General features: G+C 46.6%; 2 protein-coding genes across 4 annotated transcripts; one reads left to right on the plus strand and one right to left on the minus strand.

The window, feature by feature from the left end:
• Positions 1-1,628: 1,628 nt before the first annotated feature.
• Positions 1,629-3,631, plus strand: COMTD1 (catechol-O-methyltransferase domain containing 1). The gene is made up of 7 exons (XM_036438169.2): positions 1,629-1,844; positions 2,012-2,139; positions 2,363-2,468; positions 2,556-2,674; positions 2,749-2,803; positions 3,041-3,174; positions 3,388-3,631. Exons 1-7 carry the CDS (start codon positions 1,751-1,753, stop codon positions 3,538-3,540), a joined length of 789 nt encoding a protein of 262 aa, XP_036294062.1. The 5' UTR covers positions 1,629-1,750; the 3' UTR covers positions 3,541-3,631.
• A 2,300-nt stretch (positions 3,632-5,931) lies between these two features.
• On the minus strand, positions 5,932-20,950 carry VDAC2 (voltage dependent anion channel 2). 3 transcript variants are annotated; one of them, XM_036438163.2, is made up of 10 exons: positions 20,559-20,950; positions 20,301-20,355; positions 18,919-18,987; positions 17,588-17,637; positions 13,266-13,418; positions 13,122-13,174; positions 11,719-11,946; positions 10,112-10,262; positions 7,053-7,110; positions 5,932-6,486 (listed from the first exon to the last, which is right to left on the minus strand). In XM_036438163.2, exons 2-10 carry the CDS (start codon positions 20,329-20,331, stop codon positions 6,395-6,397), a joined length of 885 nt encoding a protein of 294 aa, XP_036294056.1. In that variant the 5' UTR covers positions 20,332-20,355; positions 20,559-20,950; the 3' UTR covers positions 5,932-6,394. The 3 variants fall into 3 exon arrangements, with proteins under 3 accessions (XP_036294056.1, XP_036294060.1, XP_036294059.1); XM_036438167.2 differs by lacking the exon at positions 17,588-17,637 and having other exon boundaries at positions 20,777-20,842; XM_036438166.2 differs by lacking the exon at positions 17,588-17,637 and having other exon boundaries at positions 20,559-20,770.
• Positions 20,951-26,528: the final 5,578 nt, after the last annotated feature.

Below are 26,528 nucleotides of genomic sequence, written 5' to 3' on the forward strand. Positions count from 1 at the left end.
TCACAGGGACGCCCGGTGCTCAGTAAAAGCCCCTGCTGCTTCTATGCTCACTGCCTAGACTGCAGCTCAGGCTGCAAGGAGCCCGAGGCACCGCCAGCACACAATCCAGAGTAGGGGTGTCGAACTCAATCAGAGAAGGGGCCAAAATCTAAAATCCAGCCTAAATCGCGGGCCGAATGGTTTACTGAACAGTCATAAACTGTCCTTGTGATGGAAACGCAGCGGAGTGCAGTGATGACAGCGCGGTGCGGGCCACATTGCAAGGCCTGGCGGGACGGATTTGGCCCGCGGGCCTTGTGTTTGACACGTGTGATCCAGAGCATTTATTTAGCACCGGCTGTGTGCTCAGCTCCGGGAGAGGAGACCAGCAGCCTCAGGCCTGGCCCTGGGGACAGAGGGACATGTATAGGGCCAGGCAGGATGCAGAGGGTCATGGGGAAGTGGCTCTGAGCAGGACGCTTGACTGGTGACAGGGAACTGGGAGGTGGCGGACCGGCCCACATGGGCCACCAGCACCCAGGTCCAGCCACGGAAAGCAGGGCCTCCCCGCACCTCTGGCCGGGTCTGATTGGAGCCACGCCCCAGAGCTGGCCCCTGCGTGGTTCCCACAGCTACGGTCAGTCCGGTGTTCCGAGTTTGTCTCCAGCTGGGCCTGGTCGTCAGCCTCAGCCAAGGCCCTCTCACTAACGGCTCCTCTCCCTCCAACAAGCCTGCCTCCGGGCCTTGCTGGTGCTGAGCCCCGCCTGGCAAGCCCCCGGAGGCGCTCTAGCCTGTGGGGTTACCAGCTGGGACTATGAACAAACGCATTTCACAGGAGAGGAAATGGTGAGGCCGGGGGTGCTCACGGATAGTGTGTGTCCTATAGTCGTCTCCGAACCCAGCCTCACTAGTACAAGCAAGGGCAGGCCGTTTCTCCCGCCTCGTCCAGAGCTAGGCGCACAGTAGGTGTTCAACCGATGCTAACTAGACCGTGTCCCTGTAGAACAGGCTTGCAAGGGGCCTCACCTGCCCTCCAACCTCTTCCCTCCCCAAGATGCCACCACTCCAACCTTGAATCGCAACAGCAGCTGTCAATTATTGAGCACCTACTGTGCGACCGGCTGTGGGATCTGGTGCCATTTGCAGTAAGACTGTGGTCCCCGTTTTCACAAAGGAAATTGAGACTTAGTCTGACTGGGCTCCAAGATGTCACACTCATGTCTCCTTGGCTCCCAGGATTCTAAATAAGGACATCTCAACGCCCCATCAACCCGACCTGCGCAGAGCTCTCCAGTCGGCAGCTCGTTGTGTACCCCCAAACCCGGTTCTTCACTCCTTCAACCTGATTCCCATGGTCATCTCTCCTCTGATGCTCTCAGGAGCTTTGATTTCTACCACTTGTTACTCCTTACTCTCCTGCTACACCGATGGCCCCCTCGCCCTCCCACACGTGCTCCAAGAGTCTCAGCAGAAACGGTAGGGACGAGGGAGAAGCATATCAGGATTTTCCTCCCTGACCAGGCTCCCATACCCTGCAAGCAGGGAATTTCCCCGCCGGGCGAAGTTCCGAGCGCAGCCACCAGATGGCGACCGACGCTCTGTCGGGCAGGGCTTGCAGTAAGGCTGCGCGGCCGCCAGATGGAGCCCGAGGCCGCAGCCGGCCAGCAGTGCGGGGGACGAGGCAGAACAGGAAGGCCCGAGGGTCCGCGTGCCGCCCGGGGAGGGAGCGCGAGCACCAGGGACTTGGCCACCGCCGCGCCCTGCCCGCGCCATGATCCAGCCGATGCCCCGGCTCTCGGTGCCCGCCGCGCTGGCCCTGGGATCGGCCGCTCTGGGCGCTGCCTTCGCCACCGGCCTTTTCCTGGGTGAGTAGAGCCGAGCCGGCGGCTCCCGGTGCAGAGGTCCCGCGGGCGGGGCGGGGCGGGGCGGGGCAGAGCCCGGGGTCCCCGGGGCTGCTGCTGCGGCTGAGGCTCGCCCCGGGCGGGCGCGCTGGGGTCCCAGGCCCTGACCCTGCACCCCTCCCTCCCCGCAGGGAGACGGTGCTCTTCGTGGCGACTCCGGCGGGAGAAGCGGCTGCTGCCCCCCGAGGACAGCCCCCTGTGGCAGTACCTGCGGAGCCGCTCCTTGCGGGAGCACCCGGCGCTGCGGAGCCTGCGGCTGGTCAGCGGGGCCGGGGCGGGAGCGGGCGCCCACCCGGCCACCCCGGCCCCGCGGGTCCCACGTGGCGGCGTGACCTTGGGCTGGGCGGGACCCGTGCGCGATGGGCGTTCCCGGGGCCGGGCGCTCCCCGGGGCGGCGCGCACAGCCCGCCCTGCCGGAGGGGGCCTCCGCCCGGGGAGCCCGGCGGAGCTGGTGCGACCCTCTCTCCGCCCCGCACACACAGCTGACCCTGGAGCAGCCGCGGGGAGAGGCCATGATGACCTGCGAGCAGGCCCAGCTTCTGGCCAACCTGGCGCGGCTCATCAGGGCCGAGAAGGCGCTGGACCTGGGTAGGGCGCGCGGCGCGACCCCCGGGGGTCTGGTCCCCGCCGGCCCCTCCCCGCTGTGGCTGAGCCCGTCCCTGTCCCCGTCCCCAGGCACCTTCACAGGCTACTCGGCCCTGGCCCTGGCGCTGGCCCTGCCCCCGGGCGGGCGCGTGGTGACCTGCGAGGTGGACCCGGGGCCCCCGGAGCTGGGGCGGCCCCTGTGGCGCAAGGTGAGTGTCCCTCCCTCCCAGGTCCCCGGAGGCCGCAGAAGGACATGCCGGCCCTGACCCCTCTCCATCCGCAGGCCGAAGAGGAGCACAAGATGGACCTGCGGCTGAAGCCCGCCCTGGAGACCCTGGGTGAGCACCGGTGTGGACGGGGCCCTCGGGCGCACGCTGGTGACCGGGCCCTCCGGCGGGCCTGGGGCAGTGACGGCCCCACGGGACGCGGCCACAGGCAGGTGGCGGCAATGCTGGCGGCGTCCTGGAGGCCGGAGTCCCCGAGTGGTCACAGCAGCAGGACTGGCCGGGCCGGGCTCTGGCCACGGGGACTGCGGGCTCAGCCACATCTGCCCTCCCCTCCTCCTCCCCCGCAAGACGAGCTCCTGGCCGCGGGAGAAGCCGGCACCTTCGACATCGCCGTGGTGGACGCCGACAAGGAGAACTGCGCCCTCTACTACGAGCGGTGCCTGCAGCTGCTGCGCCCGGGAGGCGTCCTGGCCGTCCTCAGGGTGAGGATGGGGCTGGGGAGGAGACCCTCAGGCTGGCAGTCCCCTTCCTCTGGCCCCGCCCGAGTCCGCCCCGGGCCCGGGTAAGCTCCTCCCTCGAGGCATTCAAGCCGATCCCCTAGGCCTAGGGCTCACCGGGCTCTTCAGGCTCCAGTCCGCGCCGCCTCCCGTTAGGGCACCGCCCTTGGGGCACCGCCCTGACGCCCGCCCCCGCAGGTGCTGTGGCGGGGAGAAGTGCTGCAACCCCAACCGCCAGACTTGGAAACCCGGTGCGTCCAAAACCTCAACGAGCGCATCCTGCGCGACGCCCGGGTGCACATCAGCCTCCTGCCCCTGGGCGACGGCCTCACCTTGGCCTTCAAAATCTAAGGTGGCCCCAGCGGTCCCCTCCGTGGAGGGGACCTGGGAATCCCAGCCATCGACCCGTTTTAAATGTCAATAAAGTGGGTCCTAGACACAACCTCTGAGCTTCCACTGAAGTGGGGTAGGCAGGGGAGGTCCTGCACAGACGGCTTCTGGAGCAAAAGGCAGCCTTCGGGTGAGCTCACCGCCATGGCCCCAGGCCCAGCCACGGGAGCCGCCCGCTGCCTAGAGGCTGGGCGGAAAGAAGTTTTAATTGACCCGCCCACACGCAATTAGACAGAGGACCCCGCTCCTCAGGTGCGCCTCTCTGGGTCAGGGCTAGGTGCTGGGTACAGCCGCCTTGGTCTCCCTGACGTCTTTCCAGGAAGGATACCTGAATGAAGTCCAATCCCAGTGCTGGGACCAGTGGGGAACCATGCCTGGGATCTGACAACGGGCCTCGCAGGGGAGGTGAGACCAGTTCAGCCAGCCACTTGCCCATGTCTGGCCTGCCCAGGTCCTGAAGGAGGGCCTGGGTGGGATCGCTGGCCAGAGGTTGAAGCAGACCAGCCTACATGTACGGCAACTGCTAACAAGTGCCCAGAGGAAGTTAGGCTTTCCAGCACCTGCACCCGTGAGCAGGAGGTGGCAAGGGAGCCTGGAGATTTCTTGTTTAAACTTTCCCAAATCCTGTAGGACGTCCAACCAACAGATGAAGGTCATGTTCAGCTAGTAAGTGTTCTCACTAACCCTGCCTCCGCCTAGAATAGTTAGGTTTTGCTACAACCTGGTGAGGCCTGGTTGGTGGAAGTGCACTGGAGGGGGCTATAAGCAAAGCCACAGGAGCCCCAGGTGGCAACTTCCATAATCTTACCGGCCCTGTAATATACCTTGTTTCAGCATCTCTCAGCCCCTGGCTATAAACCCATCCTCTCTCCCACTAAACGCACATAAGGTGCCCGTAGGTGGACAGGTCTAATTTTGTCTGTGTAGATCATTGGCAAACTGGCATCTCATTTGTGCCACACTCCACAACGTATGGGTACACCCAGTCGAGTACTGGCCCAGGCGAGCAGCCTCAGCATGAGGGTGGGCCACCAGTCAGCTTAGGGGCCACAGGCCATCCAGGGGCCCCAGGTGTTGCCAGGCCTGGGAACCCTCTTTCTCCCCGCCCACCCAAACACCACCAGCAGTTTGAGACTTTCCTGATCTACTTCATACCTTTCTTTAAAATATATATATATATTTTATTGATTTCAGAGAGGGAGAGGGAGGAAACGTCAATGATGAAAGAGAATCATTAACTGGCTGCCTCCTACACACCCCCTCCTAAGGATCAAACCTGCCATCTAGGCATATGCCCTGACAGGAATCAAACTGTAACCTCCTTGGTTCACAGACCAACACTCAACCAGAGCCACACTGGCCGGGCTACTTCATACGGTGTGTCCCCAAGCACAAGAGGCGCTTTCCGTTTTTCCTCACCTAGCAATAGGTCCCAACTCAAATAAATTGGTTCAAATCCAGCTTCCTGCCATTAAGTCATGTGTGTCTGACTCATGAGGGCCATTCTAGTCAGCCCCTTAGGACAGACAGTGAGGCCAGAAGGCATCTTTGTGCCCCCAGCACACCTGGGAGGGGGGTTTTATTAACCTTCTAATTCCTCATCATTCTTCTTAACCAGGAAATGTTCAGCAACAATCACTTTTTGAGTAATGAGTCTCAAAGCACTGTCCTATCTGTTCTTCATCTGTACTTTAGGTCTGTATAATGAATTTAGGTCTGTTAAATAAATCTCCCTTCTTTAACCATTGTTCCCATTCTTCAAACTAATCCTCCCATCAAAAAACTTGTTCTTACCTACTTTTCCAACCAAAATTATCTATTAATTTCTATTATGCAGCACAGGTCAGACGAAGGCCATGGGCCACACAGACTGAAGATGTTGCCTCTGGCCACAAATTCAGGCCCGAGCTTTAGTCAGGAAACTGCCCCCTCTCTGGGCCTATATACTCCTCTCCCAGTCCCTCTGGATCCGGGTACTGTCTACACCGTATTTCATCTTCCTACACCCAGTCTCCTCTCACCTAGTCATTATCCATAGCAACAGCACACAGGGTATGGTGTGTGTATAAAACTTCTGGCACTACCCTTCATCACTTACTCTCCAGTGCCTCCTGCAGTTAACAATGATCCAATGTAATTCTGCACAAACTTACAAGCTGAAGATGTAAAAGGCATATATATCCTCTTACTTTGTGACCTAAAAAGCTCAGAGTTACTCTAGGGACACAGTGTGGCAGAGGTTTTGGTAAAGAGCAAAATGCTCACTGGAAAAATTAAATATTAGCTAGATAACCAGGGAGATTTGACCCTGGCTAGCAAACTTTTAACTCTGCAAATACTTGGAGTCATTAATTACATATAGTTATTTTATTCATAATTTGTCATGTTTTAGGATACCAAAAGTTATTCTAATAGTTGAAATTAACAAGAAAAATTTAACCTCATCTTAAATTTGCTGATCCATTTCATTCAATGGCAATATTCAATGTTAAAGGGAACATAAAAACAACATGCACACAATTGTACAGTTTTCATAAAGGTCTATTTCATTATTGGTGGGTAGCGCATTTAACAGTTAAATACATTAAATAATGTATAGGTGACTGCAGGACTGCCGCATTGGTAACTAGATAACCAATTCAACTAGAAACCAGCTAACAAGTAACTGTCTACATACATATTTAAAACACAGCTCTTGTTTAGCTCATCCTGTTTTGATCACCTTCTTGGAGGGAAAAAAGCCTGCTGGTCACACTGGAAATATATTAAGGCCAAATCTTCTGATATCCATTCCCAGAGGTTGCTTTCAGCTGGATTAAGCCTCCAACTCCAGGGCAAGCCCCAGCTTGTGGCCACCAGCATTAATGCTCTTCCCATCTACCAGAGCAGACAGGGTGAGCTTCACGCCTGTAAACAAAAGCAGACAAGCAGGATGTGAATGAAACACCTCGTGAGAACCTACAGTCTTCTTTACTATGTGCCTCAGCCTGCCTATCACTTTCCCTCCGCCTGTCAGATGACCTGTTAGTGCCAGCCACCAGAGGGCACTTGTGAATACCTGAGCTAGCAGAGAGAATTCTGTTGACACCATCCCAGGTAAGGTATCAAGTCACAGAACATAAAAATGTTAATTATAAAGTACAAAGTACTCTAGAAAATGCAATAATGTTCAACATACTATCAGACTAAAGAAAATCATAATATGGCATCACTGATAACGGAACTGAATTATGCAAACAGGAGGATGCTCTTATTCTGAGGAGACATGCTGAAACATTTTTAGGGAAGTGTCATGATAGCTGCAATTTCAAAACAGACCAGCAAAAAAAAAAGAGAGAAAAATACAAAAGTAAACATGCGTTCATTGTACTCTTTTTGTCAATTTTGTATGATTGAAAGGTTTGTAAAATAAGAAATAAAAACTAACTTTTATAACACTATCAGAAAAACCATACTTTATCAAGAATACTTACCAGGCCTCAGAGTCTGAGTGTAGCCCACTCCAATTAAACTAGAGTTGTTGACTTTTGCCTAAAATAAAATGCAAAAACTATTAAGAAAAGCTTTGGAAAGGAGACAAAATCCCATACATGTTTCCCTATCATGCAATTATAGTGTGTTAAGCCTTTTTATTCACATAATAACATGTAATTAGTTATTAAGCCAAACAAAAACCAGGTACCACTTAATTCTTGTCCATTAAACTCAGTCAAATTGCCAGACACATCTACTGGAATGTGTCTACAGACTCCAAATTGTCCACATAGCACAAGAGCCTAAGCATTCTCATAAGAATCATCCTTGTTGAGTCTAATCTAGCAAAATTAAAACACATCACAATGTGGTAAATGGAAGCCCACTGGGCTCACTAGCTGTATGACACACAGTCTCAAAGTGTGGGGTGTGAAGTTTAAATTTATAACTTCAACACAGCACTTTCAAAGTCGTCCTAAAGAATCAAAACCATCAGTGTTCAAAATCTCCAAATGCTATGTACTTCCTCTAAGAATACGACTGACTAAACTCTTTGCCTTACATAACACCTGAGTCTTGGTCGTATGTAACTAGACTGTGTGGGAAGATGTACCAACGAAGCATCATTACCAATCCAAGCCCCTGCCCACCTCCCATAATTCTATTATTTTAGGATTTAGTAACAGACCTTCATGGGCTGAAAGGAACCCTAGAGAACAAGACACAGTAACAAGTAGCTGCATTCTCCCCCACTAATATCATAAGCCATCTCTAGGGCCTAGGAATGCTATGGTAAAGGTAACAAACTCTGAGTTCAAAACAGATTTAGAATTGATTTGATGTATACACTCCTTTACAAAGTGTATCATCAAAATAACCCAATCGAAGCCCAGCTGGTGTGGCTCAGTGGTTGAGTGTTGACCTGTGAACCAGGAAATAATGGTTCAATTCCTGATGAGGACACAAGCCACGGTTACAGGCTCAATCCCCAGCAAGGGACAAGCAAATCAATTATTCTCCCCTCATTGATATTTCTCTCTCCCCCCTTCCTCTCAATAAAATTAAAAAATAACACCCCTCCCCAAAAAAACCACAGTCCAATCCAGAGACAGAAATGATGTAACTATACAGGCAGAGGTCACATTAAACTGCACTTATATTCTGTTGACACAACAGTCAAGTTCTCATAAGCTGCCAACAACCATGTGAGTTCTCTCAGAAAGAAATGGGCCACCAGTGACCATCTTGTGCCCAACAAATTTAAGAGCCTCAGTAATTGGATTTAAGTTCCTACTACTTTAGTCAACCATGAAACTGTGATGCAGCATTAAGCAATAGCCGAAGGCGATGCCTGACTGGGGCAACAGCACTACTTAGGTGGGAAGTGGTAGATACATTTCCGAATAATCCCCAGGAATCACTCAATGGCACCCAGGCCCCAGCTTCCCCTCCCACTTCAGACTATAGGAGAGCTGCCTATTTTGCTGGCATTGACTCTGTGGTGGTGCCATAGGCATCTACCTGAAGAGATAAGTAACAAGGTAACTATCACAGAGTAATGTGCTGTGTGAATCCTGCCACGGTGCAATTAGAAACAGAGAAGGGAAAATAAATGAACCACTTCCTTGTCAATGGGAAAAGCATTCTGGGTCCTTCTCATTTCCTGATTTCAACTGCGCTAAAATAAAACAAGATTGAGGCTAAAACTTAACTGCCTAAATTATCAAAACACTGTCTTCAAAATGAAGATTATTTTATGTAACAAATAATTCTCATGGAAGGTTTAACTTTCTTTCATTCCCAGTACATTGGGTATAGGCAGTCCCTGACCTGTAAACACTGACAGAGGAGCAGCTGCTGATCTGCCTGAAATTGGAACCTACCCTCTACACCCCCTGTAACTGAAGAAAGCCTAAGGACAGGACCAGGGTGGCCACCAGACCCAGGCAACCTGGGATGGGGGGCGAGTTCTTGGGATGCAGAACTTTCAGTGATAACGCTGGGATAGGCCCAGGCAAAGCAGGACGATCTAGCTGGTCACCCTACACAGGAAGAAAATCAAAAGACAAGCAGTCTTGCCGAAACCGGTTTGGCACAATGGATAGAGAGTCAGCTTGGGGACTGAAGGGTCCTGGGTTCGATTCCAGTCAAGGGCATGTACCTTGGTTGCGGGCATATCCCCAGTAGGGGGTGTGCAAGAGGCAGCTGATTGATGACTCTCTCTCATCGATGTTTCTAACTATCTCTCTCCCTTCCTCTCTGTACAAAATCAATAAAATATATTTAAAAAAAAAAAAAAAAAAAGGCCAGCAGTCTTATCCTGGCTCTAACTACTCCCTTCCATCCCATCCCTTATTAGTACTGGTTTAAGTTCTTTCTTCAACTACAAAGTGGCATATAAACTACTGAACACTGAGATCAAATCTGAAGATATTTTGCAAAGCATAAAAAGATAAAGTCAGCCAAAACCAGTTTGGCTCAGTGGATAGAGTCGGCCTGCGGATTGAAGAGTCCTGGGTTCGATTCCAGTTAAGGGCATGTACATTGGTTGCGGGCACATCCCCAGGGAATGTGCAGGAGGCAGCTAGTTGATGTTTCTCTCTCATCGATGTTTCTATCTTTCTATCTCTCTCCAGTCCTCTCTGTAAAAAAAACAATAAAATGTATTAAAAAATAATAATAAAAATAAAGTCAAAGTATCAATTGAAGTATATACTCCCCAGCAGGAAAGAGAACTCCCTAGGACCCAAAACACTGGCTTCCTTGGGCTTAGGCAACCTTAGGACTCAGGGTTACTAGTTATATGGTTTTGAGGATTACTGTGGCCAAGATTATCAAATTTCTAACACTATCTTCATAAAAAAGCAATATTCAAAGTCCTAATCCCAATCTGTGTGTAAACTGGAGATTCTATGAACCACAGCTCACACTGTCAACATAGTAATTCAACAGACCCAAAGATTTATTTCCATAAAATATATATATATATATATATATATATATATATATATATATATATATATATATATATTCTAAACCCATATATACTAGTACTTACAGAAATGGAAGCAGTGCAATCCAACTGATATTTAGCTGCAATACCAAAGCGAGTGCTGTTGGTACCCGAAGTCCAAGCAAGGTTTACTGAAGTGTCAAGATCTTCACATACTTTCTGATAAATTGAGCCTCCAAATTCTGTCCCATCATTGCTATAAGATATTTTAAATTAATAAATCTAGAACAGACAATGTAATGTCTAAGACACTAGGTTGATACTATAGTAGCATTACATTTAAATAAAAGCCCTTGCTCACATGGGTCTCCAGTGTTCCACTGAAAATTTTCATTTTAAAAGGTCTTTTCCTGCGGACTGAAAGGTCCCGGGTTCGATTCCAGTCAAGGGCATGTACCTTGGTTGCGGGCACATCCCCAGTGGGGGGTGTGCAAGAGGCAGCTGATCGATGATTCTTTCTCATCGATGTTTCTAACTCTCTATCCCTCTCTCTTCATCTCTGTAAAAAAATCAATAAAATATATTTTAAAAATTTAAATAAAAAAAAAAAATAAAAGGTCTTTTCCCAACCTATGTCCAAAAACAAGGATTGATCAAATAGATCCAGTGGAATTACCAGCCACTAACAATCATGTTGTAGAATACTTAATGCTATCAGAACATGATCAAAATATATTAAGTACTAAGGTAAGAAGAAAAAGGGGTTATAAAACAGCCTTTTCAGTATGTATTTTATATATATACATATAAAAAGGTAAAACATTAACAATTAACAAAGATTATATACCTAAATGATAGGATTATATGAAATTTTAGTTTTCTTCTTTGTATTATTATTTTGTTATAAGGGAGAAAATAGTTTTTCAGTTCTTTTGACATATACATGTAATGTGGATTAGGCAAAAACACCATACATTTCAGACAAACCTATCAAATCAGCACCTCACACATCATGGACAAATAACCCAAATAAATGCACTACTGTGTTTCCCTGAAAATAAGACATCCTCCAAAAATACAGGTTTCCTTCTGAGTGAAATATAAAGCATCCCCCCGAAAAAAAGGTCCCCCTAGGCTCTGTCTCAGAATGCTATTGCTAAACATGAGATTTGGTCCACTGATTCTGAAAGAAATGGAGTCACAAGAAATTCACCAGGAAATTCAGGAATTGGATTGTTATGATGATGTTCCAGAAGATGATGACATGATTATCATTGAATGAGTAAATTCTTGATACTGTAGGATTCACAGTTTGTCTGGTTTGTGTTGACAACTACCGTACTACCGTACCGTATACAGGTAATAAATTTCCTTTATTTTCATTTAACAATAAATGTGTACCGTATTCTTCTTCATGGAAAAATAAGACATCCCCTGAAAATAAGACCTAGCGCATCTTTGGGAACAAAAATTAATATAAAACACTGTCTTATTTTCGGGGAAACTGGGTAGTAGAATATGGCAATGTCTTAGCCTCTCCTAACATTTTTAACTATTCACTTTTGAAGGGCACCCTAGAAATGCCCAGAGATGACCTCTTTATATGCTAAAAGAAATGCTTTAGGTTTGACCTAGATTAATAAGAAATGACAGAAGATATCAATGTCATTCTGAGATCTTACATCCTAAAATCCCACAAAAGAAATACTCACACATTAGTGTGCAGCTGGAAGTCCCCAGTCCTATAGCCCACTGCAAAGTTATTCCTTGTAAGCTTTGACTTGGCACTGTCAAAGGTCATCTGGTATCCAGCAAGCCAGCCTTCATAACCAAAGACAGCTGAACCATGGATTGCAGGTCCAGCAAAATCAAAGTCAACATCACATCCAAGGTTTATACATTCCCTCTTGTAAGAAGACTTGATTTTACCACTTTTCTTTCTGGAAAAAGAACAAACTGACTTAAAACAGATGCCAGTGGGAAAGATTTACATAACTTCTGCATAGAGAGGTTAAGACAGACAGGTTATCTGCAGTATAGCTGGAGTAAAAAAAAAGTAGCAGGATAATCATAATAAGCAATATATAAATATATGGTGTCTTGAAGGATGTGTGCTGGTTTCTGTCCTGAAAGAGTTACAGTTAATACCAGTCTCTGCAGATGACACATATCAGGATCTCCAATACTCAAATTGATAATCATTGGAACTGGTTTAGAAGAATGATGCAGAAAGGATATTCAAGTACAATCTGCCATGTATTTCGTGATTATAAGAGGTATTACATTTTTCATTGTTCATGAGCTGATGGCAGCTTTATAAAAGACGCCAGGAGTCAGAGGAAATCACCACACCCAATTAGAATTATCAAGGTTTCATTAGCAAGGATCAAATGGATGCCTTAGTAATGGAAAAACCAATGGACACCACTTCAGTATAATCTTCTATTAAAATTGGACATCCAGCCCAACCATTGTGGCTCAGTCAGTGGTTGAGCATCAACACATGAGCCAGGAGATCATGGTTCAATTCCTAGTCAGGGCACATGCCTGGGTTGCGGACTCCATCCCCAGTGTGGGGTGTGCAGGAGGCAGCCAATCAATGATTCTCTTTCATCACTGATACTTCTATCACTATCCCTTTCTCTCAGAAAAAAATTAAAACACAAGGAAAAAGAAAAAGAAAAAAAAAAGACACACACCTGAACATCTTTGGGCCTTGTTAAAGTCACTTGAGCATTTTTATTAAAAACAAATTGTCTTTAAAAAATAATAAAATAAAAATTAAACATATATAGCTCATTAACTAAAAGACAAAGGCAAACATGGGCTAAGTAGACTGCCATCAGCACAAGAAGGCTGCTTTGCATAACTGACAATCCATCACAAAAGTATATTTGAAACACATTAATTACCTAAGTTACTACCACAATGAAAAGAGGCAGATAGCTGAAGGCAAGCCAATGATGGCAACCATACTGTCCATGCTCCAAAGGCAGGAACAGAAACTTGCCACAAGGAGTCTGGATAAGCTATCAAACAGTAAATATGCATCTTTACTAAATATACAGAAGAGGAATGATTTGGAATTTAGAGCAGATAAAATGTCCATGCTTACCCTGTGTTTGGTGAAAAGGTGGTATCAAATGTCAGTTTCAAACCTTGACAAATCTGTTTAAAGAAAAAGAATGTTTGCAATTTTATTTCCTTTTTGAAATACAAAAATAAAATAATTAATACTAACACATTTTCAAAATGTTACCTGGTCTTCAATTGCGATTTCTGTTCCCAGGGTGTTATCAGTGTTCCATTTCTCTGTGAAAGTCAGACCATACTCACACCATTTATATTTGGTCTCCAAGGTCCCAGTAACTTTACCAGTGTCTGTATTAGATGAACCAGATGTTGTGAATTCCTATTAAGACAATAAATAACTTCATGAACTTTTTCATAAGCATTTAAGAATCCACCAACTCCCTTTCTTACACATGCACACACAGAGAAACCACTGACACACTTAGTAGCTTCATTAATCCTTTTTTTCTAGCTTGCCAAATATTCCTACCCTCTACTACTCAGTATACACAAGAGTGAAAAATTAACCTGTAAATTACTAACTGTTACCTTACTTACAGCTGACATTTCCAACCAATGATAAGTTAGCCTGTTATCTAATTCTCAAATGAACAAACTGTACAACTTTCAAGGAAACTTCTACTAAGGTGATTTTATTTGGGATTCAAAAAATCAGTGCGGGAGGCATGTGGGGGAGCAAAGAGAATGTTTTGGCACTATATCCAATATACTTGATATTGAATAAAACACTAAATAAGCCACTATGGTTATCATAGATCCCATCATTACAATAAAAGTTTACAGTAACATATATTGTATTTACTACAATTTGTTTCCTGGAAGTCCTTAAAAGGAAAGTATCCCACTGTAGGAATTCACACAGTGAACAAATTATTTTTCTAAATTCTTAGCAATCCAATATTCTGTTTCTGTGAGATAAAAAGGATCTTCACCAGGTTTCATGCCTTTCCAACCATCTTTCACATTCTCATTAAATAGGGAGCCCCAGCCAGTTTAATTCAGTGGGTACAGCAACAGTCTATGGACCGAAAGGTCCCAGGTTCGAGTCCAGTCAAGGGCACGTACCTCAGATGCAGGCTCAATCCCTAGCCCTGCTCGGGGCTCGTGTGGGAGGCAACCAGGTGAAATGTCTCACATCGATGTTCTCACTGCCTCTCCCCCTCCCTTCCACTGTCTCTAAAAGTCGATGGAAAGCCCTAGTTGGTTTGGCTCAGTGTATAGATCATCAACTTGTGTACCAATGGGTCCTGGGTTCGATTCCAGCCAAAAGCATGTATCTTGGTCACAGGCTCCTCCCTAGCCCATGCCCTGGTCAGGGAGAGTGCAGGAGGCAACCAATTGATGTGCTTTTTCACACTGATATTTGTCTTTCCCTCTTTTCCACTCTCTAAAAATCAATAGAAAAATATCTTCGGATGAGGATTAAACACACACACACACACACACACACACACACACACGCACACACGGGGGGGGGGGGGACAAGCAGGGGAAAGGAATTACAGATTTGCTCTACAACTGGTTTATATCATGCATAATATAAACTAAATTATGGACAATAGATGATATCAGCAGAAGAAATCTAATACAAGGATCAATTTGAAGTATATTATATATAACTTTATGTTTATAGCAAATGTAAATAACCTGCAAATCCCTAACTGCACACCAACTAAAAAGGAAAGCATAATATGGAGGAGGTTTTATCTGAGATTTTAAGTTTGCCACAGATAACCCAGAAATCTAGTAATCTTTCAGAGCTCAGTATACAGGCAGGCAACTGAAATCTTCCAAGATAAAATATTAAAAACCCCTCTGAGCACACTGACTCACAATTTGTCTAATGGCCAGAGGGCCACTGGAAAGCCACTTCTAAAAAAGACAGCTCATCTAAACTAAGAAGGGAAGCTCAACTAAAATTGTGATACTTGCAGAGGAAACTTAAAAACTGTGCAGTGAGAGAAAAGGCCAATCACCCTTTGTTTAGAAAACAGAACATTTGCCTAAATTGCTCAGCAGTAAAATAGACTAAAAGCATTAGGTCTTATACACAACCTCCTGAAATTAAATGTCTTCATAAACAAGAATTTCAAGCCAAACCCTGGTACTCAATGTCTATACCAAAACACACTGGTAAGTTAGGAAAGAACATGGCTGTAAGATTAGGGGGCCTGCATGCATTTGTGTTCACTAAATGTAACACTGAGGAAGACATTTAACTTTTCTGGGCCTCAGCTTCCTCAATCCTGTATGCTAATTAGACCAAACTGCCAGATGAAACCGAACTGCAAGGGCCGAGCCCCTTGCACTAATTTTGTGCATCGGGCCTCTAGTTACAATATAATTCTCTAGGATTAAACTGAACTGACACTGAAAGCTTTGCACATGCTCTACCCAAAAGGAAAAGCATTATTAAAACTAAATGGAGCAAGTTCTTCTAGCAGGAACCTGTATGAATAGCTATTTTTACTCCTGAGTCACAATGATTAATGATTCTTGAGGTCCCACCCACTACCTTCCATCTATCCATAGATTAAGAGCTCAAGACACAAAACCAAGATCACACTGTGGAACCAAAACTGGGCCAGATGTGACACCACTGGCGGAGCTTAGACCCTTCACTTCATCACCAGATATTTAGGCTTCTATGTTCTGGGGTGGCCTGGACATTTCTGCAGTTCAGGTGAGAAAACAGAACCAGCCATTAATGGGACTTGTTTGTGGCCAAATACATAGTACAAGATCAGTACCATAGTTGTTGTTGAATTACCGTATTTTTTGGGCAATAAGACGCACTTTTTCCCCCCCAGAAGTGGGGGGAAAAAGTCCCTGCGTCTTATGGTCCAAATATAGCCTACACATATACTTTAAAAAAAAAGTTTTTTACTTGCCCGGCTCTGTGTGGTCTCTGTGTGCTTGCCCGGCTCTAAAATGGTTCTAAATGCTGCTGTTTACTTTACAGGGTTGATTACATGTGTTTATGACTGTGATGTTGGGTTTTAATGCACATAAAATATTTTAGGACACTATTTGTTTCAGAATCTTTTTTTCTTCATTTCCCTTCTCTAAAAACTGGTGCATCTTATGGTCCGAAAAATACAAAAATGGAAACAAAAACATGCTACAGTATATATAATCCAGCTCCTTTACATCCTTTATGATCTTAAACCTAATTTCATAAAACTTTCCTTAACCTTGTCAACAGTAAGCCCTTCCTTCCCAACAGTTTCATAGATCAAACAATCTAGTACTAGATATACTTCTCTAATTGTTCCCCAGTTTAGTTTATTGTCTATCTAAAAAGTAAATATTTTTTAAACACAAAGACTCTTTACTTTTTTTTTTTTAAGGAGGCCTTTTGTGTTTCAACAAATACTCAGCAAGTGTTTATAGAGGTTAAAAGTGGAAACACAAGAAAATAAACCCCGAGTCATTGCTCTGAAACACGTTATCTTAAACAAGTAAGTCACTGACCCACTGAATACTCAGGCTTCTTTTCAAACCAAAGAAACCAACTGACAGACATGACAAATATAAAATTCCAGAAACTCAAGTCTAGACATTAACAAACTACAACATAGTTAATTTGAAAACCAGTTACATGCACTAAGATAATTAACACCTACACCAAGAACTCATCAAAATGACCAATAATAGTCAATATGCACACACTATACCCCATCCCCCAAATAATCTCAAAACAGTTTTAGAGGGAGAAAAAAAAATATACACAAATTTTTACCTTTCTCCCTTTGAGGGGATTTGTTAGGCAGAATTAAGACACCAAGTACCAAAATATTAACCTCTTTAAAAATATTCAAATCAAGCGTTGCCAGTGTGTTTCAGTGGGTGAACATCAGGGTCACTGTTAGATTCCCGGTCAGGGTACATGCCTGGGTTGGGGACTGGATCTCCAGGTGTGCAGGAGGCAGCTGATCAGTGCTTCTCTCTCATCGTTGATGTTTCTATCTCTCCCTCTCCCTTAATCTCTGAAATCAATAAAAATATGGATTTTTTCTTTAAATATTCAAGTCAAGATTCTCTGAATTCACAAAACACATGTGAAAATCTCCACAAAAAAGGGCTGCTAGAATATGACCATTATATAAATGATTAGTACACGATTAGTACCGGTAAATCACTGAATAGTTTTATGCCCAGAATTCTTAATGCTTTAATAGGCATTGAAAATAAAGGGTTATGAAAATATATAACAGGTTCCCTGTCTTCAAGCTTGTAATCTTACTGCATCTAGTCCCAAGTGGTCAGTACTGTGTTCCTTGTGCATACAAAGTAGTATCGCAAAAGACCACATGAAAAAAGGCCAAAGTCAAAATAAATCAAGTTACATGAAAATCCCTTTAAATAAAATTGACTTCTGCCTTTCCTTTACAATAAGATGGGTAGACATTTTTGTTTTGAATATTTTATGGGTACAAAATTATAGAAAGGCTCACCAGAACTTAGACTTAAATATCTAACACTCACCACGCCACTGCATGACTTTGTTTTCACGTCCAGTTTCACCAACCCAAAACCTTAAAGCAGAGAGCAAATTATAATAGTTGACTATACATTAAAAAAAGAATCAAGCCGAAACCGGTTTGGCTCAGTGGATAGAGCATCAGCCTGCAGACTGAAGGGTCCCAGGTTCGATCTGGTCAAGGGCATGTAAGTACCTTGGTTGCCGGCACATCCCCAATAGGGGGTGTGCAGGAGGCAGCTGATTGATGTCTCTCTCTCATCGATGTTTCTAATTCTCTATCCCTCTACCTTCCTCTCTGTAAAAAAAAAAAAAAAAAAAAAATCAATAAAAAATATTTTTAAAAAAATAATCAAGAATTCACATACTGGGAGGGATAAAAATGTACGATGAAACACAACACTCAAGGAAAAATTTTAAATTATTCTATGTAAACTGGCATGTAAAGAACGGAACATCTCCACATCTTTGCCTAGTGTTTTGGTGTATTAGCTGGCACAAAAAAAAAAAAAAAAAAAAAAAAAAAAGCAGCTTTCAAACCATTCTAAAACCTAAAAATGAAAATCAATTCAAACCTCATAATAGCCAATAGTTTACAATAAACATTTAGAACTTTTATCGAAAAGGGCTTATCTTGGGATTAATAATCTAAATAACTGGGGGAATAATCTAAAGTAGAAAGTGGGAGGAGGGTTGTGGAACCAAATCTTTGAGAGAGAGAAAAAACACACACAAATTCACTTAACAAATTCCCTTGAAAAAGTCCAAAACAGCCGAAATCGGTTTGGCTCAGTGGATAGAGCGTAGATCTGCAGACTAAGGGGGGGGTGGGGGGGGGTGTCCCAGGTTCGATTCTGGTCAGGGACGTGTACACTGGTTACAGGCACATCCCATCCCTGGTGGGAGGTGTGCAGGAGGCAGCTGGTTGATGTATCTCTCTCATGGATGTTGCTACCTCTCTATCCCTCTCCATTCCTGTGAAAAATCAACAAAACAAATTTTTAAAAAAGCAAAAATCCAAAACAGTAATACATAACAACAGGAATAATTCTAGTCAACCAAGGTCTAAACTACATCTGAAAGAAATGAAAACACCAGCTGTTTTTTCTTAAAGGTAAAATCCTTGAAGGACAGTTTGAGAATATTGGAGGAAATTGGGGGAGAAGGGGATGTGGACTGTTACAGAACTATTTTAACAGAAATCTTACATAAAATGTATCCAAATAATAATTAATGCAGCAAGATATTTACAATTTGTAGAAATTAATTTCACTAAGCAATCCAAACACACATTTTCACCTCCAGTTAAAAAAAAAAAAAAAATTTAAGTTCTTACCAAATCCTTTGTTGAAAATATCTCTGGCAGCTTTGCCAAGGTCAGCATATGATGGAGGAATACACATTGCTGGTGAAAGAAAACATTACAGTGTTAATGTTTCTGTTCTCCACTTCTGTCCAAGAACTAGATTATGACCCACTGCTATCTTTAAATTCAAACAGTCCAATAAAAAAAAATAAGGAAAATAAATGGGAGCAGTCCAATTTGTTGATGTGGTGTGTTTTTTTTGTTTGTTTTGTAAGACGAACAGCTTTATTAAAAAATTAAGACAAAGACAAATAAATGAAGTAGCTAAATAAAAAAGAGGATAGCAAAGTCTCCCTATTCCCACAATCTTAGTGGCATGGGCCTCAGGCTTGGGGCATCCAGGAGTCCAGCAGCCCGAGTGTTGATGTGTTTTTTGACACCACCACAAGTTACATGAAAACTATAGCTCTATTAAAGAGATATGGATAACCACAGTAAGTGACTATATACAAAGTTGGAAAATTCCTTCCAAAAGAAAAAGTCTTTCTATTCCTAAATTTGCAGTGCCTACAGCCTCACCTCCTAGGACAGGACTAGTACAAAGACTCACACACACATGTCTATCCTTATAGATGTATCTTCCAAAACTCACTGCAGTGGGCTGATTTATTTAACCAAATGAGATAAAATGAAAACCTAAGACGAGGTCCTCTCTCCTCCACATATCCCTTAGTATCCTCACCGAGATCGAAACATTCTGGGGTGGGGGAAGAGAAAGGTACCCAATACTTTGGGAATTTAAAAACTAAACTTAAAAAAATAATAATAATACAGCCATCTACGTCCCAGTCAAAAAAACGTCTACAACTAAAAAGTAAATGGCATTTTACACACATTAATAGGAGTCTCCTCAGCCAATGCCATTGGACTTAAGGGCGAGCGATCTGAGCCAGCACCAGCTCATTCATTCGGCAAAGTGCGCCCACGCCCTTAGGATAAGAGCACGTGTAATGACCTTGCGCTCCCGCCGGCAGAGCAGTTACTACTTCCTCTGGAAAAGTGACTGACCCATTCCCCCAAAAAACCAAACCCCACAATTAATAACTTTTTTGCTTTCGAGTTCGTCAAAGACACACCCCCAAAACGGAAGGTGAATGCGGCCCCGCACCAGCTCCCCCGGCCTAGTCCCCGTATCCGAAACCCAGCAGCCCTGCCCCTCTGCTCCGCGGAGCCAGGGGGACTGGACCCGGGGAGTGGCTACGGAAGAGGGCGAGGTCCCCGGAGAAACGCGGGTGCAGGGAGCGATGGGGGGAGGGGGGCGGGGAGAAGAGGAGGAATTGCGGTTATCCGGCCCACAGGCTTCGGCTCCCAGAACCCACCGCCCCGGCCCGCGGAGAACCCGCTGTACGTACGTCGCGAGCAGCTCTGTCCGTAGGTCGCCATGGCGAGGCCGCGGGAGGAGGTGGTCTGCGGAAGGACAAGAAGCGCAGTCAGCGGGAGTGAGGGGGCGGCAGAGGGGCCGGAGGGGCTGAGGGCTGAGGGGGGAGAGGGGCGAGGGGCCGCAGGGCCGCGCGGCCATCTTAGGGAGCCGGGCCGACCCCAGCCCCCCGCTCGGGCCTCCCGTTTGGCCGCCTCACTCCCCGGCCCGAGTGAGGCGGACGCCGCAGTACCTAGTGATCTCCTGGGGGGGCCGTCCCGCCGCTCCGCTCGCAGCTGAGGCCGCCTGGCTCGCTCGGCGTCGGGCTGCGGCTACCGCGGTGGAGGGCGAAGTGAAGGAGACACCGTTCCGCCCGCCGCAACCCAGTCCTCCCCCTCCAGGCCCCCGCCGCCAGCCCCAGGCTGTCTGCCGCGCCTGTCCCCACAGCGCCGCCCGCCGCCCGCTTCCAACCTGCTCCGCAACGGCCGCGGGCACCAACGGCACCCCCGCCCCCTGGGTGGGCCGGCTCGGTCCGTCGGCGGGGGCCGGAGTGGCAGACGCCGCGGGCCCTCCGCTCAGGCAGCTGCGCGGGCAGCCCCCGACGCGAGGGGGCGGGGAACGGCGGGTGTAGCGCGGTGGGCGCCACGCGGGGGGGGGGAGGGGCGGAGGCCCGGCGCGCGCTCGCACGGGGGGCGGGGCGCCTGGTGCGCGTGCGCGTGCGCCCGCGCGAGAAAACCACTGGGCGCGGCCGCACGCCCCGCGAGTCACGTACGCTCTCCCACTCCCTTCCCGCGCTCGGACTCCCTAACCCGGCCGGCCGCCCCGGGCAGGGCGTCTTCTAGGGGCCAGTGGGCGTTATCCCGGTTGCCCTGGGCAACGTGTGCTTCTGAAACAGCCTCTCTCCAGATCCCGGAGAGACGAGCGGGCACCGGGACGTCATCCCAAGTGTTGGCCCGCCGTCCCGCCGTCCTGCCGTCCCGCCGTCCCTCCATCCGCCTCCTAAGGCGCTGCAGTTGCCGCTCCCCCGGGAGGGGCTCTCGGGGCTGCCCCTCCCTGAACAAACTGGGTGCGCCTCGGGGTGCCCCGCCCCTTCTCGGCTCACGCCGCCGCCTCTCCATCTAGCGGTGGGATGCTCTGCACATGGAGGAAGCCAACTGTCATGGGGAGCCCCACTGACCTGGCCTGACAGCGCTGCACCAGCCACCTGGGTGTGCAGGAGAGTGAACGAGCCTTCGAATGAGACAGACCTGGAGTCAACAGGCTCCCAAGTCAGTGTCCAACCTCAACAGTTTATCCTCTCCGGACCCCAGTTTTCTCATCTAAAATGATGTTAAATGAGATGACGTGGCTTTTATTTTTTTGTTATTGACAGTATGACAAGTGTCTCCCATTTCCCCCTCCTTTGCCCCTGAGGTAAAGTGGTTTGTTTGGGTTTTTTAAAATATATTTTAATGATTTTTTTACAGAGAGGAAGGGAGAGGGATAGAGAGCTAGAAACATCAACCAGCTGTCTCCTGCACGCCCCCTACCGGGGATGTGCCCGCAACTAATGTACATGCCCTTGACCGGAATCGAACCTGGGACCTTCCAGTCCGAAGACCAAGGCTCTATCCACTGAGCAAAATCAGTTTCAGCTGAAGTGGTTTTAATAGCCATTCAACGGTGGACCATGAGAGATCCCCTGCCCCCATTCCCTCTGGCCCCAAAGGCCACCGCTGCTCAGGTGCTGCCGGGGTCCCTCCCTCCTCCTCCACCAGGAAGAGGGGGTTTGGGGGGCTTCCACAGTCCAAACCCGATGCCAGCTGCCGTGGTGGATGCCCTCCCTTGGCGGGCCCAGCCAGCAATCTCACCTGGTCACAGGAGGGATTGCTGTATCCCGGTAAAAAGGCTCAGAGCAGAGTCTGCTCAGAGTTCAGGCACCAGAAGCTCTCATTCTCCTTCAAGCTCCAACAGGTTGGGCTGAATCAGCCTGGCTGGGCCGGGAGCAGGTCTGCTCTGGCCCGTGTTTGATGCTATTGTGAGACTAATAGCAGAGATTAGCATCCCATCCTAACCAGAGCTTAAACACCACCACCTAGAGAAACCTAGTCTCCCCTCAGCCACCCACACCTGCAGGAGGACTTATTCACACTGAGCTGCAGTTGTCGCCCTTATCCGCAGCTTCGCTCTCTGAGGTTTCAGTTACCTGTTGTCCAATGAGGTCCGAAAATATTAAATGGGAAGTCCCAGGAATAAACAGTTCATGTTTTAAATTGTGTGCTGTTATGTTGAAACCTGTTTGGCTCACTGGATAGAGTGTCGGCCTGCAGACTGAAAGGTCCCAGGTTCGATTCCAGTCAAGGGCATCCCAGTGGGGGGTGTGCAAGAGGCAGCTGATCAATGTTTCTCTCATCGATGTTTCTAACTCTATCCCTCTCTCTTCCTCTCTGTAAAAAAATCAATAAAATATATTTTAAAAAATAAAATAAATTGTGAGCTGTTCTAAGTAACAAGATGAAACCTGGCTCCTTTCTCACTCACTCCCACCTGGGTGTGGGTCATCTCTTCCTGCCTGTCCATGCTTAGTAGATGTCTTGGGTTACCAGGTAGACTGACAGGGGATAGCAGTGCTGGCATTCAAGTCACCCTTATTTTACTTAATAATGACCCCAAAGCACAAGAGTAGAGATGCTGGCAACTCGGTTATGCCAAAGAGAAGCTGTAAAATGGGTGTCTGTATAGGATAAAACTATCTATGGGGCCAGTGCTTTCTGTGGCTTCAGGCATCCCCTGGGGGCCTTGGGACATATCCCCTGCGGGTATGGGGTGTGGAGGAAAATGGGTTCTCTGGAAAGTAACCTCACAGGGTGATCTGATCATAAATTCCCCTAGGCAAAGGTTTATCTTTGCCTCGGCAAGCCTTGTCCATTGTTCTTGCACATCTAGGTTACCACACCTGTGTAATACTCCTCAAGAGAAGTAACCACCTTCAAGAGATTAACTTGTCTGTAACCCAGTCCCCGCCTTACTTTCTCTCATGTTCGTGTAATCTTTCTTAAATTCTATCCTTGAGTGTCGCCCTGCAGACTGAAGGGTCTCAGGTTCAATTCCAGCCAAGGACACATGCCTGGATTGTGGGCCTGATCCCCAGTAAGGGGCGTGCAGGAGGCAGCCAAGCAATGATTCTCTCTCATCATTGATGTTTCTGTCTCCCCTCTCCCTTCCATCTCTGAAATAAATAAAAATATATTTTAAAAAATTATTAAATTCTCCTTAACTTCAAATCCCTAAAAGAAACTGCAAAACTGTTATTCTCCAGAGCATTTGAGGTCTTGCTTCCTAGTCATTGTCATCAGTTTATGCTCAAATAAATTCATAAAAATTCACTACAGGTTTAGAAGTTCTTAGTCAACAGGGGGGACTACTGTATCTGTAGCATTTTTTAATATATATTTTATTTTCATTTCAGAGAGGAAGGAAGAGAAAAAAAGATAAAAACATCCATGATGAGAGAGAATCATTGATTTACTGCCCCTTGCACAGATCGAGCCTGCAACCTGGGCATGTGCCCTCACCAGAAATCGAATCATGGCCTCCTGATTCATAGGTTGATGCTCAACCAGAGCCATGTCGGCTGGACTATCAGTAGCATTTTAAACCCCAGAGAAGTTCACTTTGCCGCAGAACACTGATCTGAGGCTTTGCCATCTATAAACCCAAGGAATATACATATTTACATAATTCCTAATAATCAGGAAAAGAATCATGACAATTTATTTCGAAGTTGGAATATATATATATATATATATATATATATGTGTGTGTATATATATATATATATATATATATATATATATATATATATATATATTTCCAAAGCCCTTAAGCCAATGCAGCATTATCTGCATCACCTGTAGGGAAAGCAAAGTCCATTCAGATGCAGTCCCTGCTCTCAAAGCACTTACAGCATGTGGTGTCAAGAACTTGGAAGGGCCTAAGCTTTTACCCTACTTGCCTGCTAGAAGGAAGCCTGCCATGGTTTCACAGGCTCGTAGGTTCTGGCAGGAGACATGAGCCCGGAAGGTCAGAGACAAAGGACTGTGCTACTAGTGGCACAGCAGAGAGCATAAGCTTCCTGTTCCAATCAGCTCCCCTGGTCCTCTGTGGCCCACAGGGTCATGCAGGCCAGCCTGAGACTCAGAGGGAGGCAGTCGTATATTTGTCAGGAAATAAAATCTGCCCTTTCCCCAGGAGACACTGCCCCTAGCTCCTAAGACAGTTTGAGATCAAAACTGTCACAAGACCTGCGGAAATGCCACAGAGAATTGTCCAGTAGCCAATGGTGGGGATTCAGGAGTTGTCAGTGCAACGCCAAACGTAAGCACACAGAACTGTGGGCACCATCAGACTGAGGAAACACTTGCACTACCGTTTGAAAGTAGGACTTGTCAAAATGAAAAAGGCAATAGGTCAAGGATGAAAAGGCAACATTCTAGAAAAAGGCATGTGCAGAGCTTGAAGTGGCAAGAATCATTTGGAAACCACAAGTGATTAAGATGGAAACATCTATAGAAAAAGTTGAGAGACTAGTCTAAAGATGTTGACTGGAGTCAAATCCTGAAGGTCCTGAAAATAGCCAGTGAGGAGGAGTCTGGGATGGCTGGAAGCAACATTTTCTCTTTTGTTTTTGGTTTGTTTATTTGTTTTTCTTTCTTTTTTTCTTTTATGTTTTTTTTGTTTGTTTGTTTGTTTTTTAGCAACATTTTTAACTTGAGCAACTGGGAGGACAAAGGTTCCACTCATTGTGGGAAGGGCCACCAGAAGAGGAACAAGTGTGGATGGGCCAAGAGGATGATTCAATTTCAGATAAGTATGAGAAGCCAGGGCCAAATCTATATAAATGGAGTTGTCCAATAGGCAGTTATAAAGCCTAAGAGAAAGGTCTGGGTAGGAGACACTGGCATAAAAATCTTAGTTTTAATTATGACGAATGGGTCTGATTAAAGTCGTTGGAGATGGGGTAGGAAGGCAATAGTAGAAGCCTTAGGAGCATTGGTGTCTTAGGGGCAAGCAGCAGAGGGCTAACGAAGAAAACTGACTGACGGGTCCCGGCTGAAAGAAAGCTCAGGAGGAGGTACAGTGGGTGGAGGAGGGTGTCAACAGTGTCACATCCTGAGGAGTGGTCAAGTGAGGTCATGACAGTGTATTAGTCACTATTACTTAATAGCTTGAAACAACAAATATTTTATTATCTGAAAGTTTCTGTGGGTCAAAAAATTAGGGAGTGGCTTAGCCAGGTACTCCTGGCCCGGGGCCTCCCCTGAGGCTGCAGGCCAGATGCTGGCCGAGGTTGTAGTCTTCTGAAGGGTCACCTGTGCTAAAGGGTCCACTTCCGAGGTGGCTCCCCACGTGGCTCCTGGCAAAGAGCTGCAGTTCCTCACCCCGTGGCTCTCCCCAGCAGGCCGGCTGCTTGGGGATCCTCAGGACATGGCAGCTAGCTTCTCCCAGACCAGGCGATCCAGGAGACACACTGAAGCCTTAATGTCTCCTGTGTTCCTGCCTCAGAAAGCATTTCTGCCTCATTCTGCAGGTAAGAAGCGAGTTACTATACCCAGTCCACATTCAGGAGGAGAGGAATTAGGCTCTGCTTTTTTGAAAGGAGTGTCAAAGAATTTGTGGGTATATTTTAAATCACCACAGTCGGTGCTCTCTAGTCACATTATTTACAGTTCTGTCAAAATACACTAACTCTCTCCCCAAACCTAAGGCCTTTATAGCATCAGCAAGAGGCTTCTCAGGTGTAGTTCTTTAAAAAAAAAAAAAAAAAAAATTTATCTCAGAGATGAAGGGACAGGGAGAGAGGAAAAAAAACATCAATGAGGAGAGAGAATCATCAATTGGCTGCCTCCTGCACAACATATATATAAAAGCCTAAGGATAGTACATATGTCTCTCACTGACAACCAGGGAGCAGACGCTCAACACAAAGGCATGGATACATGGAACAGACTGATGAATCTCAGAGGGAAGTGGGGAGGGCAGGAAGAGATTTACCAAAGATCTTATATGCATACTAGAGGCCTGGTGCATGGATTCATACACCATTTGGGTCCCTTGGCCTGGTCTTCAGGGATCAGGCCAAAACCAACTTTCAGGCATCCCCCAAGGGGTCCTGGATTGTGAGAGGGTGCAGGCCAGGCCAAGTGACCCCACCGGTGCACAAATCCATATATATGAACTGCTT

Source organism: Pipistrellus kuhlii, unplaced genomic scaffold (assembly GCF_014108245.1).
Source record: "Pipistrellus kuhlii isolate mPipKuh1 unplaced genomic scaffold, mPipKuh1.p scaffold_m20_p_15, whole genome shotgun sequence".
Classification (NCBI taxonomy): Eukaryota; Metazoa; Chordata; class Mammalia; order Chiroptera; family Vespertilionidae; genus Pipistrellus; species Pipistrellus kuhlii.